General features: G+C 40.5%; 2 protein-coding genes across 8 annotated transcripts in view; one reads left to right on the top strand and one right to left on the bottom strand.

Annotated features, from left to right (window-relative positions):
- The window catches only part of WASHC4 (WASH complex subunit 4), a 69,529-nt gene extending 59,241 nt beyond the window's left edge, over positions 1 to 10,288 (top strand). For 2 of the 4 annotated variants that reach the window (XM_032787254.2, XM_032787256.2), the window contains 5 exons: positions 1,444 to 1,591; positions 3,217 to 3,313; positions 3,851 to 4,047; positions 4,901 to 5,000; positions 6,933 to 10,288. In XM_032787254.2, coding sequence (XP_032643145.1) covers positions 1,444 to 1,591; positions 3,217 to 3,313; positions 3,851 to 4,047; positions 4,901 to 5,000; positions 6,933 to 7,000 — 610 coding nt within the window. In that variant the 3' untranslated portion in view covers positions 7,001 to 10,288. Of the gene's footprint in view, positions 1 to 1,443; positions 1,592 to 3,216; positions 3,314 to 3,850; positions 4,048 to 4,900; positions 5,001 to 6,932 lie in introns of those variants that run through there. The other 2 variants (XR_012656409.1, XM_032787257.2) reach the window with 2 other exon arrangements.
- A 1,136-nt stretch (positions 10,289 to 11,424) lies between these two features.
- APPL2 (adaptor protein, phosphotyrosine interacting with PH domain and leucine zipper 2) overlaps positions 11,425 to 17,695 on the bottom strand; it is a 224,854-nt gene continuing 218,583 nt past the window's right edge. For all 4 annotated transcript variants that reach the window (XM_075068758.1, XM_032787258.2, XM_075068756.1 and 1 more), the window contains 5 exons: positions 17,129 to 17,303; positions 15,540 to 15,576; positions 15,245 to 15,385; positions 13,364 to 13,411; positions 11,425 to 12,526 (listed from right to left, as the gene is read on the bottom strand). In XM_075068758.1, the coding sequence (XP_074924859.1) occupies positions 12,395 to 12,526; positions 13,364 to 13,411; positions 15,245 to 15,385; positions 15,540 to 15,576; positions 17,129 to 17,303 (533 nt within the window). In that variant the 3' untranslated portion in view covers positions 11,425 to 12,394. The remainder of the gene's footprint in view (positions 12,527 to 13,363; positions 13,412 to 15,244; positions 15,386 to 15,539; positions 15,577 to 17,128; positions 17,304 to 17,695) is intronic.

The raw sequence follows: 17,695 nt of genomic DNA, 5'->3' as shown, positions 1-17,695 counted from the left end.
TGCCAAACAGCTGATTGGCGCAGCAAGCCTGGGAGGGAGGAGAGGCGGAGCTGCAGCGTACTTGTGGGAGGAGACGGAGTGGAGGTGAGCTTGGGCGGGGGTCAGTGGGGAGGCTCGCAGCAAGTAACGGGCAGATGCAGAGGAACCACTTGCGGTAACACACATTTGGATATAACGCTGTAAAGCTGCTCCATCTGCCAGACCGCTGTTTTACGGCGTTATATCGGGGTAGAGGTATACCACACACGCACTACCGAAAAACAAACAAAGCCAAAATTAAAAAAACCCTCATCTGCAGGACTTTTCTAGGCCAGGATGCTGGTGGCTTGCAAGGTACTCTAAAATATCTTCCCTTTGAAGCATTATTAAATAGATTATTTTCTGTAGATGTCTCCTTTGAGGCTATCATAAGATCCAAATGAGAACAGACTACTGATTTGAAACCAAATGTTAAGCTAAAATTTTGTTCTAACTTGTAGCCATCCCTTTGGAAGTTTATGGCATACATGGACATTCCTAGTGCTCAAAAGATAGATTTCAAGCATATGGAGTACAAAAGCCAAGGGTACCCTGTTTAGCTCACTCTGTCCAAAATGCCAAGGCTCTAGGGCCTCAAAGTTGCTGCAGGCAAGATGTTAGACTCCTGCACCAGTTGGCATGTTAAGAATCTGGGAAAGCAGGACCAATCCCCAAATGGCCCCCTCAAGGATTGAGCTCACAACTCTGGGTTTAGCAGGCCAATGCTCAAACCGCTGAGATATCCCTCCCCCACAGAAATCTCTAGGAGTATGGCGGAAAACGTGTCTGAGCCTCATCTGAAAAGTTGTGAAGTAAGTTTCCATTTGTCTGCAGAGGAAAGCCTTTGGTAGGAGGGTGCTTCTGGTTTGGTTTCTACCTTATTTCTTGCCTTGTATGTGGGGAAATCTTTCCGTTCCTGTCTTTTATTCTAATGTGGTGATGATAAACTCTGGATATTCTTCCCCCCCATCCCCACTTCTAAGATTCACTGTTGGCTACTTCCTCTTAGTGATGAATTAGGAGAGAAGTTGTGCAACAGAATGAGAAATTTCTTACCTAATCATTTTCTTTCTGTTAGCAGTTTCTTTCCTCATTCAGCCACCCTGGCAATCTGATAAATTCCATTTTGTGTTTTGGTAATTTTTCTCTTAAGGGAGATTTAGACATACGATTGTTTTAGGTTATTCAATACATTGTACCTAATTGTCTTAATACTAATAATCAGTTGCTGGAGTGTTTCTACAACCGTAGAACAGCTCTTCTGGTTCCCTGGACTGAAGGGGCTGGTCTACTCCTGGAGCCTCCAGCAACAAACATTGGACTGCCTCCAAACCCTATAGGTGGGTACTAACTATTAGTGATGAACAAGGAGAAGAGCTGTGCAACAGAAAGTGATCATATAAGAAATCTTCTCATTCTTTGCAGGCAGTTGGATTCTGTCCTCACTGATCTCACACGTAATTCTGCAGAAGGGACAGAGTACTTCAAAATGCTTGTCGACGTGTTTGCTCCCGAATTCCGCAGTCCAAAGAATATGCACTTGCGCAACTTTTACATTATTGTTCCCCCACTGGTTAGTATTTTTGCCACATATATTGGTGTGAATTTTTTTTTTGATCTATGATGCATAGCATTAAACCACAAGTACATGTGTAGTAGGCTATTCAAGCCGACGTAGGCACCAGCTCCCAACAGTGCATAGATGGGACCTCTTTACTGGAAGAGTAACTTTAAAAAATCGTTCCATCCATTAAATTAAGTCAGTGGAGGAATCTTAATGGGGGAGAGAGAAGAGAGGCATCTGGGATACGTGATGAAAGGAGAAAAAGCAATGAGATTAAATGCCTCTTCCCCAAAAGTGTCCTTTCAGCAGCAGCTTGGGGACCTCTAACCACTTTTAACTCCAAATTCTAGTGTATAAACTCTAAGGCCCTCATCCTGCAGTTGGATCTGGTCAGCAACATCCTTGCCTCCATGCAGAGCCCCACTGACTTCAGCAGGGTTCTGCCCACTTCGATTGATTGCAGGATCAAGGCCAAAATTGGGAACTGTTCACTATTCCAAAACTAGCTTTTATAATAGAAAATTAGCTGAAGGTAGCTGAACCTCCAGCTGTGATTGTGGAAGATGAGGTGGCATCATGAGTGATGAAAATGAGGAAAAGGGGGCAACATAATCCAAGGAAAGTCTAGAAAAATAATGAATGAATATATGCAAACAAGTTGGGGGAATGCTTCTCTCCTTCTCCCTACGTCTTTCAGCTGTTTTTCAGAGACGGCTGCATTTCAGAAAGCGTCATTAAATATCTTTTTGAGCATTTAACTATATTGAACTACATTGTAATGAATGCACCACTCTGGTGTGTGTGTTAATAAACTATTGGTTTGCCCACTGGGTGATTGAAGAGAATTGGCCTTTCACCTAAAACACGTACATCGTGTGGTAGTGCTACAATGATATGAAGGTGTAGCTCCATCTAAACAGTAATAAAACTGCATGAGACTTTCCTGTGAGTAATTCAATACTAATTTAAAACACTGTCTTTAGTGAGCTTTCAAAAAACATCTTAGATCTTTGGGTTAGGTTTAAGAAAAGTCATTTATTTTGTTTATATTTAGCGTCACTTAAACCTCCATTGGACACCTGTTCTGTGCTCCTATTCTATGTCCCTTATATTAATGTAAAGCACTTGACATCACCAGCAAATATAATGAAAATTATACCATACGTTATTAATTATATTATGCAAACTCAGACCCCTCCAATCCTCAGCTGACCATCTCCCCCAGAGCCTAGGAAACGGATGGGCTGTCCATCCAAAACCCTTATAAATCAGGGACTCAGAACTTAGGTTGGGTTTTTGGATGTAATTATATTTTACAACTGACAAAACTGCAAATGTGACCACCTTTTATTTTACCAAATCTTACTCTCAGGTTATGTCTACACTACAGATCTTGCAGCTGTACCACTGCAGCTGCACCGCTGTAAGGTCTCCCTGTAACCATTCTGTGCCAGCGAGAGAGAGCTCTCTTGTCATCTTATCGCTGTCCACACTGGAGCTTTTGTCGGTGAAACTTACATCAGTAAGAGGTGTGTTTTTTCACACCCCTGACACAAGTTTTGCCAACAAAAGTGCTAGTGTAGACCAAGCCTGAAATGACATTCTTTGGGACAACTACCTTTCCTTCGTTTCAGACTCTGAACTTTGTAGAACATTCAATTAGCTGTAAAGAGAAGCTGAATAAAAAGAACAAAGGTGGAGCAGCTTTCACTGATGATGGTTTTGCCATGGGTAAGTTTGAGCATAGTGTCTAGTCTTCCAGTCAATTGGCGTGAGCAAGGCTTTACAAAATAATAATTTGCCATAACTTTTATGTTTAGCATTGCCCACTATTTGTGATTTTAAAATTTGAGTTGTCCTTACTTCAGCATGACGGACTTGTGTAGATTATTGCTTTCCAGTTTCAATGTTGTGTACTTAGTTCTCTTACTTCTCTGTGCGCACTGTTAGGACAGACCACACTTCACCACAGGAAAATGGAATTTTACACAAGTCTGTTTCATCATTTGTTGGGTGTTTTAGCAATTTTATTTATTTCAACATTTTTATTTTCAGGGGCGCATGCATAAAAGCACATCTAGCTGTGATGTTTTATAAAGTAAAACTTGCTCTTTATTGTAGTTTCATAGTTAAGACTTAATTGTAATGTAGCATATAAAGTGAGTAGTCGCAATACTAATATTAAAGGATATTCAAGGGGGTATATATAGAATATGTACCTGCATTTGTTCACTTTGACTTTGGTAAATGGTTTGTTAATGACTGCAGGTGTGGCTTACATTCTAAAGCTTTTGAATCAGTACCAGGAGTTTGATTCACTTCACTGGTTCCAGTCAGTCAGGGAGAAGTATGTGAAGGAGATAAGAGCGGTAGCTAAGCAACAGAATGTGCAATCAACTAGTCAAGATGAAAAGCTACTACAGACTATGAACCTTACCCACAAGCGACTGGAAGTTTGTTTACAGGTACATTATGGTTCCAGTTCTATGACTTGTATTGAACTCCACATTTGCTTGTCTTGGTTCAGTTGGTTATTAGCGCTATAGAAAGCACCATCAAGAATTTGTAGAGACCATTAAACTATTCCCTGCTGCCTAGCACAAAAAAAAATACCCCCCTCAAAAGAAGGGATGAGCTGGGTGGTATTAATTATACATGTAATGCTGTAAGCATGCTTGGTGCTTTAAGATGTGCTAGAAGAGAGATACCTTGCTCCTAAGAGCTGAAATCTACAGTAGATGGCTAACTTGAGAGAGAATGACTGACTATGGAATTAGGAGGTAGGTAGCAATAAATAATTTGATGGATATGTTTGTGTATAGAGAGTCAAAGGAGCTTGGTTCGTAGCATTGGATATTATGACTTCTGTGAATTGTGAAGATGAATAATGTCTCAGCTATCAAACCAAGGAAAGGCAAGCCTTATTCAGTGTCTTGAAATATAGTAGTTTTAACTTCAAGGCACAAAAAATTACAATTCTTTCTGCCTTATGTAGGTAATACAATCCCTTATATCTGTAAGATAACATGGAAAATCAGTAATTCAAATGCATAGAAGTAATACATGTGACCCAAGACTTAATCTATTTAATACACTAATATAAAGTTCTTTTGGCCAGTCTAAGTGCTTTGCAAAACACATGTGAACAAGGTATAAAGTAGGATTTCCAAAAGCACCTAAGTGACTTAAAAGCACAAATCCCATTGACTTTCACTTAAGTGCTTCTGCAGATCCCGTTCACACATGCTGTAGATAATAATTCTGTGATATACTACTGCTTACTGAAAGTCTCTTTCTTGTCTCAATATTTTTAATTAGGAGTTTGAACTGCTTTATTTCTCACTAAGCAGTGCAAGAATATTTTTTAGAGCAGACAAAACTGCAGCAGAAGAAAACCAGGAAAAGAAAGAGAGAGAAGGTTAGTGAATATCGTAGAACTTTTTTAGAACTTGACATTCTTGTGTCTTCAGAGAGACCCTGATTAGGATTTTGTGGTTTCCTGTGCAGTATGACTCAAAGACTTGCGCTCTCCTTGTCCTGTGTTACTACATTCTTCTTACTGTCAGCTGATTCAGCAGAACTCCAGATATTGTCAGAACCTAATAGTGATTCAGGACTCAAGGACACCTGATGGTGGTGATATCTGGAGTGGAGTGAATTTTAAGATGGACTACTGAGCCCAAAGGCCAGTGATAAGGGAGGAAGGCAAATAACAGTAATATCACTTAATGGGCTAAATGCATTATCATTCTCACCATCACCAGTTTGGTAATGTTATACTCCTTCCCTCTACTGTTTTTATGATAAACTCTTTTTGAAAGAATTCCATTTGAATTATTCATCATTGCTACTAGCTACAGTTCAGTGGCAGTGATTAGGGCTCTGTCTGTCACGGAGGTCGCAGAAGTCACAGATTCTGTGACTTCAGCAGCGGCCATAGTGGCTGACCCCAGGACCACCCAAGCAGCTGGCCTCAGGGACAGCCCCACTGGTTGCTGCTGGAGTGGCCCCACAGCTAAGATTTAGTCATGGGTATTTATAGTACAATCAGGGACAGGTCACAGGCTATGAATTTTTGTTTATGGCTCGTTACCTGACCATGACTTATTCTGAAAATTCCCATGACTAAACTGTTGCCTTAGCTGTGATTAAGGAACTATTTTTAACACTTTGTACAGAGATCATTGGCAACATGTAGGGAGATAAAAGCTTGAACATATTATACTTCTAACATGCAGATGCTCACAATGTATTTTGCCTCTGCTAATAGGATTTAGGGAGTATGTTGTCAATTCATGGTTTAGGTGAAGTGCCCAATTGACATTAATAGGCGTATTATATATTCAGTGTCAGGAGAATAATCCTACCACACAAATTTCTCTAGTCGCTCTTGGGCAGGGAGAGTTAGCATGTGTGGTTGAAAGCCTGTCTCTTTAAAAAATGAAAAGTGCTCACAAGGATTGTGAGGTAGATATATGGTTGTCCCAAGGGATTTAGGAAAATTGCTATAGCTAATCCCACACAGGTGAATGTAGTGAAGTTGAAAACAGAATTAGTAGCATTTGGCCAGAAATGCCTCTTTTAGAGATAATACAACATAAACTTCTTGTCTGTAGTTCTGGTAGGTTCTTATCACAGATGTTATGATTTTTTCGCTAAAAACACACACAAGTTTTCTTTTAAAAAATGTACATAAGCTGTGCCACTGTAAGTCTGCCAGAAACATAACGGGAGTAAACAGATCAAGGGGACCGTCCTGAGAGGATCTGTTGTTGTTTCTACCAAGGGAAGCTGGCAAGTTCACTAAGGAAACTTTTTTTTAGGATGAAATAGCATTAGTTTTTCATGTACATTTTAAAATTTCTATTCACTCTGAGTGGAGATGCTCAAATTACTATTTAGACTTAAATAAAAAGTTCATAGGAAAGGACAAATACTGTGGTAACTTTGAATTAACCAGCCACAATTATATAGAGTATTCCTCTGAATAAGTATTCATAGTCATGGTAAACTTGCCAGTCGTGTGCAAAGTGTGTTCTGCAGTAGTCAAGGCTTGAAAGTTTAGCTGTGAGAAGCAATATCGTAGGCTTCAGTCTTTAGACCTTCATTCTGCAAAGCAATCCAGCACTCCAGCTTTGCTCATCTGAGTAGTCCTATTGACAGGGACTAACTGCAGGAGCAAAGTTGTGCCTGTAAGTGCTTTGCAGAGTCAGTAAGGGTTTCTCAGCCAAGAGACTAGAACTGGAACGCTCCTGGCATACAGCAAGCAAGCTTTTTATAATGTCTGCTTAAAACAAATTATTGTTTTAAATATAACACATCAGTTTCAACTTTTTTTTTTCTTCTGTAGAAGAATCTGTTAAAACAAGCAATGGAGACCTCTCCACCGCTGCACCTACAGATCCTGTTGTGAAATGATATTGCTGGTATGCATTATTTGTATGAGCTATCAGAATTAATTATCCTGTTCTTGCCAATAACTTTTTGTAGGGATAAAATCCTAGATTTGATTTACCTCTTGTGTTAAAATGGATAGGAAATGGTACAATACTGTAGCAGTACCCAGCAGGCTACTATAGCTGTGTTTTTGTCCATATTTCTTTTGGAAAACCCTGTTTTTTCAGGAGTTTATTACATTATTTACAAAATTTTGGTCTGAGCTGAAACGTAGCATGTAAAACCTTGAGTTAGGAACAACCGTTATCTTAAGTTACAGAAGTGCAGATCAAAACTAGTAATTCACTGATTTCAAATGTTTTCTTGCATCCCTAACTTTAAAACATCACTTAAAAACCTTGTAGGCCTTTGTTCCATGGTTTGCACTAGGGCATTTTGATCTTTTTAACCAGGAAAAACAATTAAAGACAGACAGACATTTGCATTTCTAGTATCTCTTGTCTGAAAAATAATTTGGGTGCTGGGAAAGCATCATATTCAGAGTATATGTGGCACCTAATACCATAGTCACATATCACACTATAATAATGCTCAGCATACCTTGTGAATGTAAATTGAGACTAATACATAGTTCAGAAACCCTTATTAATGTTAGCATATCTCACAAAGCCAGTATTCCTCATTGATACTGATCCATTGGCATAGCAGCTGACCTAAGGGGATTTAGGGCCCCTTCAATAGCTCACTTTCCCTGCCTTTTTTTTCTTTCATACCAAAGAAGGTGGGGTCGGGGGTAGAGAGACTACGCTAATGAAACTGCTTTAGGTTTACACTGAAGGCCTGACTTTCATCTACAAAAGTAAGAAAATTCAGAGAAGAGAAAATCAGCATTAGCGCTTCCTCTTATGACCAGGCACTGTATGAATGGGTGTCTGTGAATATTAAGTAAACTTACATTTCATGAATGCTGTAGTACCTAAGCACAAGTTTCAGCCTCAAGTCTGTAGGTCTGTTGCACCCTTTGTGATGTCCAAACATAGTCTTACATGCTTTATGATCAACAATAATTGCACTGCAGGCTCTAAAAGCTGCTGTACACTGTGAGAATTCCATACAACTTAAACATGTGCTTGCTACAGTTTTGCAGATTGTGCAAGAGTTAGACAGTAGTTATCCAGATTCCTGACTCACGCAAATGGCTAGTCTTACCTTAAAATTAAGTGCCAGTTACCACTAATTATGAAAAGGTACTGTTATGTTTTAATCATCCAGAACATAAAACTATCTTGCTAGCTAAATAACACACCTGTTAGTTTAACTGTGACTTCCAGTTTTTTGGCACATATGGTATATTTTATTGAACCACAGTTGCCAGCCTCATCTCTTAATTACAGTGCAAGATGCTGTTTTATAAATATTTCATAATTACTCCAAAGCTGGTCACTGATTATGTATATATGACTAATATAAGGTGTGACACACCTGATATTTGCCCCCGTCAGTCACTGATTCATGTAGAAATCTAGGACAAATGATGTTTTGTTGAAACTGAAGGGACCAGACTGGCATGAAATTTTTTTCCCTAATGCTGAAAACATGACGCAGAAGCATCAAACCGTTTACTTGGCTACACTCATTAAATCCTTTATTTGCGATTTGTCATAATTGCCGAGATGGCTCTAAAGAGTGCTGCATATCCTAATTTGTATTTGTTTGAAGTGCTGTTTTATTTCACTGAGACTTTCATACTTAATTTGTAATTATTTTTAATTGTGTGTGTCTAGTTTGACCTCTTTGGGCCCATAGCAAACATTTTCAGCAGTGCTGCTGCTGCTACTACTGCTAACTTCCCTGCTCCTGTATGTGCATATACATATATCCCTGTTCTAGACCAGTCTTCAGTCATATAGTTCATAGGTTCTTGGCGGTCTGAAGAATCTATAGCTAGAGTTTCTCTCACTTCTCCTGTAGATTGACTAATGTAAACACGTACATTCATGGCACACCTACGCTATAATAAAGTCTGCACTTTTCCCTTTTGCCCTGTAATTTGGAAGAATGCTATTACAAACCCTTAATACTTTGCGGTTAATCTTGGATAGTGTATATGCCTGCTCTGTACACAGCTAACAGATTAATGTGGTTTTGATGACCGAAATTCCACAGAAAGGACTACAGGCTATTTTTAGTACCCTGTTTAGAGGTAGCCTATGTGGATGTGTAATGTATGTGTGAATATATACATATGTACAATGATATAGCTCTTCTCGCTAATATAGGATTGTAGTTAATGTATTTGGAACATCTCACTATGCAGTAGAATCTCACTAATGGAGGGAGCCATTGTATGGATTCATTCAGTTTCAAGCTGGAGTAGTGGGGCACACTCCCACCTGTGCCAGTGGGGGAGAGCTCCACATTAAACTCGTCCGTTTCACTAGGGATTACAACTGCATGTGGTGCTACTACAGGGAGAACCTGGTCCAGCAGCTCTTGCAGCTTGGGCACAATTATGGAAATGAGGCTCTGGGCTGGAGAAGGGAGAATCTTAGAAAAGCCATTTGTAGCAAGAGAACAAGGATGGCCACAGCTGGCTTCATTTTGCTGAGGACTGATAGACCAGCTTCTTAGCTCCCCTTTTCCTTTCAGTCAGGAACAGGGGGGCATTGCTGAAAGCTGCCTGTCTAGCAAGAAAGCAGCAGCTGCCATCTTCCACTTGTTCCTGTGGGTGGGCTAAGTGTTACAGGAAACAGATGTGTAGCAACAGCTCTTTTAAAAGCTCATGTCCCTCTCCTGATTGGCTGTCATATTCTTCAATCAAGCAGCAGTGAGAGCCCAGCCTTATAAGTACCTCTTCCCACCCCCATTTTCCTTCCCCCACAACACTAGTACTGGTGGAGGAGTCTAGTATGTGCTCTAGTCTGATTTCAGGGACTTACTGAAAGCCAGGACTAATCTCATGTACCCTTTCCATTGGCTGGGTTGGGGGGAAGAGATTCCACTAACAGCTGACCCATCTGCACTTAAGTGAGCAGCTAATATGCTTCCAGTGTATAGCCGTAGGCTGCTGAAGTGCAGATTCCTGAGATCCTACTGCATTCTGTAAGCTGGAGGGAAATTTGAACTTTTCATCAGATGGCCATTGATGACAACCATTTTCAATTTCTCAGGTATGAAGGACCAAATGTAACATGTATTATCTAATTCATTTTACAAAAAGGGTATTTTGTTACCTCAGTCTTTTTTTTGGTTTTGTGAGTAGAGTACATTGTGTACAGAAAGTTAATAAATGTAATTTTGAGAACATCATTCCTTGATTTTTGTCTTCAGTAACAGGTGTCCTCTCCAGTTTCAGTTCTCCATTAGTAAAAATTTACATAAATAGGTATCCTGTATCTCCATATATTTATATTTATCTCATAGAACAGGCAGAGACCCTGAAAGGTCATTGAGTCCAGGACCAAGTACTGATTTTGCCCCAGATTCTTAAGTGGCTCCTAAAGGATTGAACTCACAACCCTGGGTTTAGCAGGCCCATGCTCACACCAACAGTGTGACTGTTCTTACAGAGCAGTGGCTTGTGTGTCAGTAGTAATATGAGCAAATCAATACACAGAGGGTTGGAGAACTAATACTTCATTCTAATTATAATTAACTTGCATGGTGCTCACATTCGAACATTCAGTGATGACTGATGGGTGTCTGGCCTTCTGCCATACTGATTCCAGGCAAAACGGGCATCTGCAAAGATTTTGGAAGATTAGCCTCCTTGTCTTGTTCTAGTTAACCATAAGCTCTCTAGTACAGGGATTGGCAACCTTTGGCACGCAGCCCGCCAGGGTAAGCACCTGAGCGCACTGGTTTGGTTATCTGCCGCATACGCAGGTTTGGCCGATTGCGGCTCCTACTGGCCGCGATTCACCGCTCCAGGCCAATGGGGGCTGTGGGATGCTGTGGCCAGCACATCCCTCGGCCCACACTACTTCCCATAGACTGAGCAGCGAACTGCAGCCAATGGGAGCCGCGATCAGCCGCACCTGCAGACGTGTCAGGTAAAACCAACCGGCCTGGCCCGCCACTTGCTAAAGGTGGCCGATCCCTGTACTAGTATCAGAAAAGCTAATTTCTTAAGTGCTCAAAAAGAAATTTAGATTTAATTCAATCAGCTGTTCCAACTAAGTTTTTTAAATGAAACTAGAGATAGAGAACAGCATGAACCAATGCTGTATGGGTTTTCCTGTGATGTCTATCTTTAAAGTATTTGCCAATGCATAGAGTCTTCAGTAATCCAACTGACCAGCTGCTTCTTGACTACGCAACACAAAATGGCAAAACCCCCATAAGCAAGTCCTGTATAACTTATTGCAATGAAACTGGAGAAAACTCCCTAGCCACTGCACAAAGTGCCTCCATTCAGGCAAGTTACCAGTCACAAACACACAGACTTATAATCTAGCATTTTATTGGTAAACTTTTTTTTATTGAAGACTTTTGCAGACTGTCAGACTTTATATTTCACCATAAAATTAATGTTAACTTACAACCATACTTAACACAAGAAACATACTGACTTATGACCGTTATCCCTGGCTGCTACTTTCAAGAAGCTTAACCATATAAAAACCACACACAAACATGCAAATTCCTTGACTGTTTCTGGATTCTGTTTGCATTTTGGTTGTATTTAAAACTAATAAATCCAGGAGTTGTGTTATATCCAGGATTTATACATTCTGTAATTGAGTAAGTGTGGTCCCTATGAAGATGAATAGGCACTTAAATTTATTTTGTAAGCTTATTCTAGGTGCAATAGAAAAATAGATTAATAGGAAAAAATTAGTGTTTATCAAATAGTTTTGTAAATAGGCTAGGACAAAAGATAAATTCTTGTAACACTTAAAGTACACTAGAAACTAAAAATCTTCATTTGAAAATAAAGTAAATAGTGCATTTTTCTTAACCTTCATTCAGATATAGTGTATCATGCAAACTATGGAAATTACTGATCACTACAGGTACAAAATTTTTACAGGGGCCTGATTTTCAGAGAGACTGAGCATCCACAACTCCAACTGAAGTCAATGATAAGGTGATCAGCACCTCCAAACTAACCAAAAGTGTATAAATCTGAAGAATGTGACATTAATCCTTCGCTTGGAACAGTCAGCATCAAGGCGCTAACGTTGAAACACTCCACAAAAGATTGTCAGCTATTCCAAACAAACCCAGAAGGCAAAATTCTGCTCTCACTCCACTGTAAGTCCAGAGAAACTACACTCAACTCCTTATTCTCATTACTATAAGAGAAAACAGAATGTGGCCCAGGGTGTGCACAAACATTTGAAACCCAGAGATCTTTGCAAAAAAGACTCCTTGCTTTCCCCCTTCCCAACCAACATACAAGGAATAAAAAGTTTATGCTTCTGACTCTTCCCCCCTCTCTTCAGGTATGGCTCCATCCTCTTTTGATTGGTCATTCAATAATTTGAATTTGCCATCACTTGTTAGCGGCATGGACATCATTAACTGAGCTAGTGCTTCTGGATCCTGAAATGAAGATGTTAATGAACATTAAATTCAACAAGCTGTGGTATCTTTCTTTTTTTTAGCATACAGAGCTTCTCTGCATGACATTTTAAAATATAGCTATATATGTAAATGAGATTTTGGCCTCAACTTTGCAGTACAGTGAGACTACTTGTGCAAAATTAGACACATGCATGACTGTTTTCAGGATTAGAGCTTTTATTTGCTGCTCTTGCCTAGAATTACTACTCCAGCCCTTGAAATATTTGGTGAAAATTGTGGGTAACTTAACACTGAAGAAATGAGTTTACATAATAAGCAAAGTACCCTTTCTCCCAGAAAACAGGGTAAACTATTGATACAGCTAACTTGCTTTGGAACTCCAGTGACACCAGAAATGTGTAGGAAAATTTTGGTAAATCATGAGATTTTGATATGAATCTTCACAATTGTAACTTTCATTTATTTTGGGTAGAAAACACACATCCTAACTTTACAGCCCTGCGGAGAAGAGTTGGGAATAGTTATTGTGAAGTATTAGTGCAGAAATCTCAATTTTTCATTTTTAGGTGCTTTTTTCACTAACTCAGGGCTTATTTTTAAACTTGTCCCTGCAGTGGACAATTGCATATATCTATTTAAATTCGATTTATGTTGGTGCAGAATCAGATTAAATGTAAATGTGTACTGTTTAGCTGATGACTGAGTTAAATGCATGTCCGTGCTCAACGTGCAGTAGCAGTCTTCAGTTTGTATCGTATTGTGTTTTATATACACTGTAAGACAGCCAAACAGTCCAGTCAAATTTACAATGACAGATTGGTGAGAGGAAATCAAAATAAAACAAGTATACTTCACCTTCTGAGCCTCAATAATTTCCTTTCCCAAGCTTATTGCATAACAAATCTGGAAAAAAAAAAAAGAGTACACTTAGCATAGATTTTTAAAATTTTACTAGAAACTAACTATGAATTTTCATTGATGCTTCATACATCTCAGACTGTTTGTATAGCTGGAGTATTTCTCTTGAAGCCTATTATAGGACTGCATGTCTAAATCTGTCTATTTTACAAAGCTAGCATCTGCTCCAGTGCTCACTGAAGTCAATGGAAAGACTAGTGGCTTCAATGGACCCTTAGTGACCCAAAGCATTATGCCACTCAGCTTTTTAGATGCTTGGGAAATCACAAGAACACCACTCAGCTCCACAAAGCCTAAGCCAGGCATCTAGACTCCCTGTACAAAGAACAGGGAGAGCCACAAAAAACCAGCACACTAGGCGGAGAGCGGTGTATCCTAAGAACCACTCCCTCATGGAGATAGACACCTAATTCCAGGCTGTAGGGAGGTGCCGAGCTCTGCTTATGATTCACAAGCAGGAACCTGGCACCTAACTTGTTTCCTGGGTGAAGGGATTAAGCACTGCCTCACTCTGCACAAAACAGCTGGAGGATGTGGTGGCGGTAACCACCTCAACTTCTAGCCCAATGCTTAAAGCACTTGCATAAGATCAGGGAGACCCAGGTTCAGTCTGCCCCCTCAGGCAGATGGGAGACCCTCTTCAATCAAATCTTCTCCCCATCTCTCACCAGAGCTCTAACTACTGAGTTGTGGGTTATTCGGATGTGGGCTCCCCCCAGTTTCTCCTGTTGAAGCTGTTCCATTTTGGATAAATAGTTGGTCATTGGGCAAGAGAAAATGATGCTGTAGTTCAGTGGTTAGGCTACGTACCTGGGAGGTGGGAGACTAAGCTCCAGTCTCCCTGCTTTCATGACTAATTATTCATCCACAGTTGAACAACTTCAACAGGAGACAGAGAAACACCCACATCAACTGGGAGGCAGGGGCCTTAGTTACGAATGAAAAAGTTCTTCCACATCAGTAGTGGTCTTAAGAATGCAAAACAAAATGGTGGGCTTGGTCTCTCCCATCTTTACTAGTTTTTTGGACAGCCTTCTGTTACCTCGTGCAGCTGTATCCATTAGTATCAAACCAGAGAGGTATTCTGCATTGTCTTCTCTATAAGAAGTTGTAAAGTCTGGGAGAGTAGGAAGTGAGTTAACACTCCCACTCCGCTGTCAATCTATTTCAACTATCCCACAATTCATGTTTTCTTAAAGGTAGTTAGAGAGAAAATATGAGTGAGGGAAGATTTTCTATTGGTCCAAAGCTGGTTAGTGAGAGAGAGAAGCTTTTGAGCCACACAGTGCTTTTCAGGGCTTGAATGGTCCCTTAGAATGTGTGTTAATTACTTATGCAAAACAATCTGTTCCACCTTGTGTTTAGCTGTGACACTGGATGTCCCTTTCCCAGACCGGAAGAAGAGCTCCGGGCAGCTCAAAAGCTTGTCTCTCACGATTACATATTGGTCCAATAAAAGAAATTACCTTATGCAACTTCTCTCTCTAAGAGCGAGGGACTGACAGCTACAATTGTACTGCATACAACAACTTAAACGTAGCTGTCACAATACAGGTGACAACCTTGCTTTTGCCAGCATTGGTGCTGGACACTGACTCCTAAGACCTTAGATAGAAAGTAGGATCAGCATTCACATAAGTTCCTATGTGCTGTCTTATGCCATCACATGTCCCTCAATCATTAGATTAAGAATAAAGGAAACCATCTGACTCTGTTTCTGTAACACTCCCCCTATAAGAGGCTTCTAAAAGGCAAACTGACACTACGATTAATTTTTTTTAAAAAACTGTATAAAAAATACAATATAAAACACAAGACCTTTTCGCCTTCTGTGTTGCTCTCAAAAATATTCGCACTCATGGATTCTTCCCCCAGCGACTCCATGACACGGACCACAAAACCAAGCAGTCTCTTGTTATCCTGATGGGCAGCAAACTGCGTCACACTGGCAAGTTCAAACTGGAAAAGCATATTAGAGAGCTTTAAAACTAGCAAAAGCTCCACTAGGTTGGGAGACCAATCCTCTCTGGGATTAAATGTTATCAGTGCAGAGGGGAAACAAAGAGATGTTCCAATTATTTAAACTTTACTATCAACATGAAGAATTACTTACAGTTGTTCGTGTAACTTGGGTTTGAGGATCTATTAACCTGCAATTATAAAAAGTTTTAAGTAAGAATACTGAGCACTTTTGTAATGACTTCAGCCATATAGCTTAACCCAGGGGTTCTCAAACTGGGGGGCGGGACCCCTCAGGGTTGTGAAGTTATTACATGGGGGGGGTCACGAGCTGTCAACCTCCACCCCAAACCCCGCTTTGCCTCCAGCATTTATAAGTGTGTTAAATATATACAAAAATTTTTTAATTTATAAGGGGGAGTCACATTCAGAGGCTTGCTATGTGAAAGGGGTCACCAGTACAAAAGTGTGAGAGCTACTGGCTTAAATCTTTTACAAAAGAAAGAGGATCATTATATCTATTTAACACAGGAGGAAACTGAGGCACACACTTGAATTGATTTGCCTAAAGTCTTGCAGTAGGTCAGTGGCAAAGCCAGGAATGGAATTCAGCTCCCCTGACTCCCAGCCCAGTGCCCTTTGCCCTGGGCCATGCTGCCTTTCTGATGGCACAGGAAACTTGGCTAGTCTATGTGCCATGAACTAGTACTACACAGGTTTGTACTTGTACATTATCAAATTCACAAAAACACCCAAAATAAAAAGGGTTTTTTTCTCCCCAGGTGTGTGTGTGAGCCATTCACAGTTCTGAACCAGTTTCTCCTCTCTTGGTTTTCACACCTCAGCTGCTAGAACAGGGCCTCATCCTCCCTGACTGAACTAACCTCGTTATCTCTAGCTTGCTTGCTAGCATACACATACACCTGCCCCTGGAAATTTCCACTACGTGCATCTGACGAAGTGGGTATTCACCCACGAAAGTTCATGCTCCAAAACGTCTGTTAGTCTATAAGGTGCCACAGGATTCTCTGCTGCTTTTACAGATTGAGACTAACACAGCTACCCCTCTGATATGTGTGTGTGTGTGAGCCCTGACTTGTGCACTGGCTCACCTATCTGAAAGTTTTGATGGGAAGGCAGCTTTGACGCAATAAAACTGGACAAGTGATCTATTTTGCAGTATTGTGTTTCAAATTCAAAGTGAAGGAGGAGTGTCTGCACAGAGGTGATCTTTCTAGACCTCTCTGCTACTGTTCATGAACTAACACGCAGCCTTACTGCATCTGGAAAGTTTGGATGGGATGATTTCTAACTTGCGTCAGCTGGAGTCCTCTACAACAGCAAGTCCCAGAAGCTGAGGCCCACCCAGGTAAGGAGAAACCCCCAATTTCAAACTTTTAGATGATACTGGAGCAACTTTTGGATTTGTTTGCTAGAATTTATAGTCTCACTCTAAAGAGATTTGAGTGGCAGGCCCAGTCATTGGTCTGTTACAAAAGGCAATGGTTACAGTGTGGATGCTAGAACCTCCTCCACTGTAGTGACACAATTGGCTTTATAATTAAAAAAATTATGCCTGTAACAGTGGGGCTTTTGCTGTTCTGTCTGTAGAGATCCATATGTGAAAATCTCCTACCCTTTGGGGAAAGGAAGGTGGTGTATTTAAAAACACCCTGTCGCCTATAGATACCTCAGATGGAAAACAGAACAGTAGGGCTGAGAGTGTTAAGAATTTTACTCTACCTGAGACTCTTGGTGGTGACCATTAGATGGGATTCAGTTGTACGGAAGATGTTATGGATGGCACGAGCAGCCAACACTTGCCTCATAGCTTCATAAATCACCTCATTTGTATCATCTGATTGAACAGCCATAGATCCTAAAAACCGAACTACAAACATCTGCTGCAAGAGTGAATCTGGAAAACAAAGGAATGGTCTCCTGTACTACATTGGTTCATACCTGTGTTCAGAGTTATCAAATATCTAATTACTACCAGAACTGTTCTGAAAAACTGTGGTCAATTACCAGGTCCTAACTTGGGATAACTACGCATTTAAATCGAATTTAGCAGCATTAAACTGATTTAACCCAGCACCCATCCACACAACTAGGCCCTTTATATCGATATAAAGGGCTCTCTAAACCAGTTTCTGTACTCCTCCCCAACAAGGGGAGTAGCGCTGAAATCAGTATTGCTATGTTGGATTAGGGTTAGTGTGGCAGCAAATTAACTGTATTGGCCTCCAGGCGATATCCCACAGTGCACCACTGTGACCGCCCTGGAAAGTGATCTGAACTCGGATGCAC

This window comes from Chelonoidis abingdonii, chromosome 1 (genome assembly GCF_003597395.2).
Source record: "Chelonoidis abingdonii isolate Lonesome George chromosome 1, CheloAbing_2.0, whole genome shotgun sequence".
Lineage (NCBI taxonomy): Eukaryota > Metazoa > Chordata > Testudines > Testudinidae > Chelonoidis > Chelonoidis abingdonii.
Note: the sequence above shows the minus strand (reverse complement) of the source record. Positions and strands in the feature narration are given on the sequence as shown.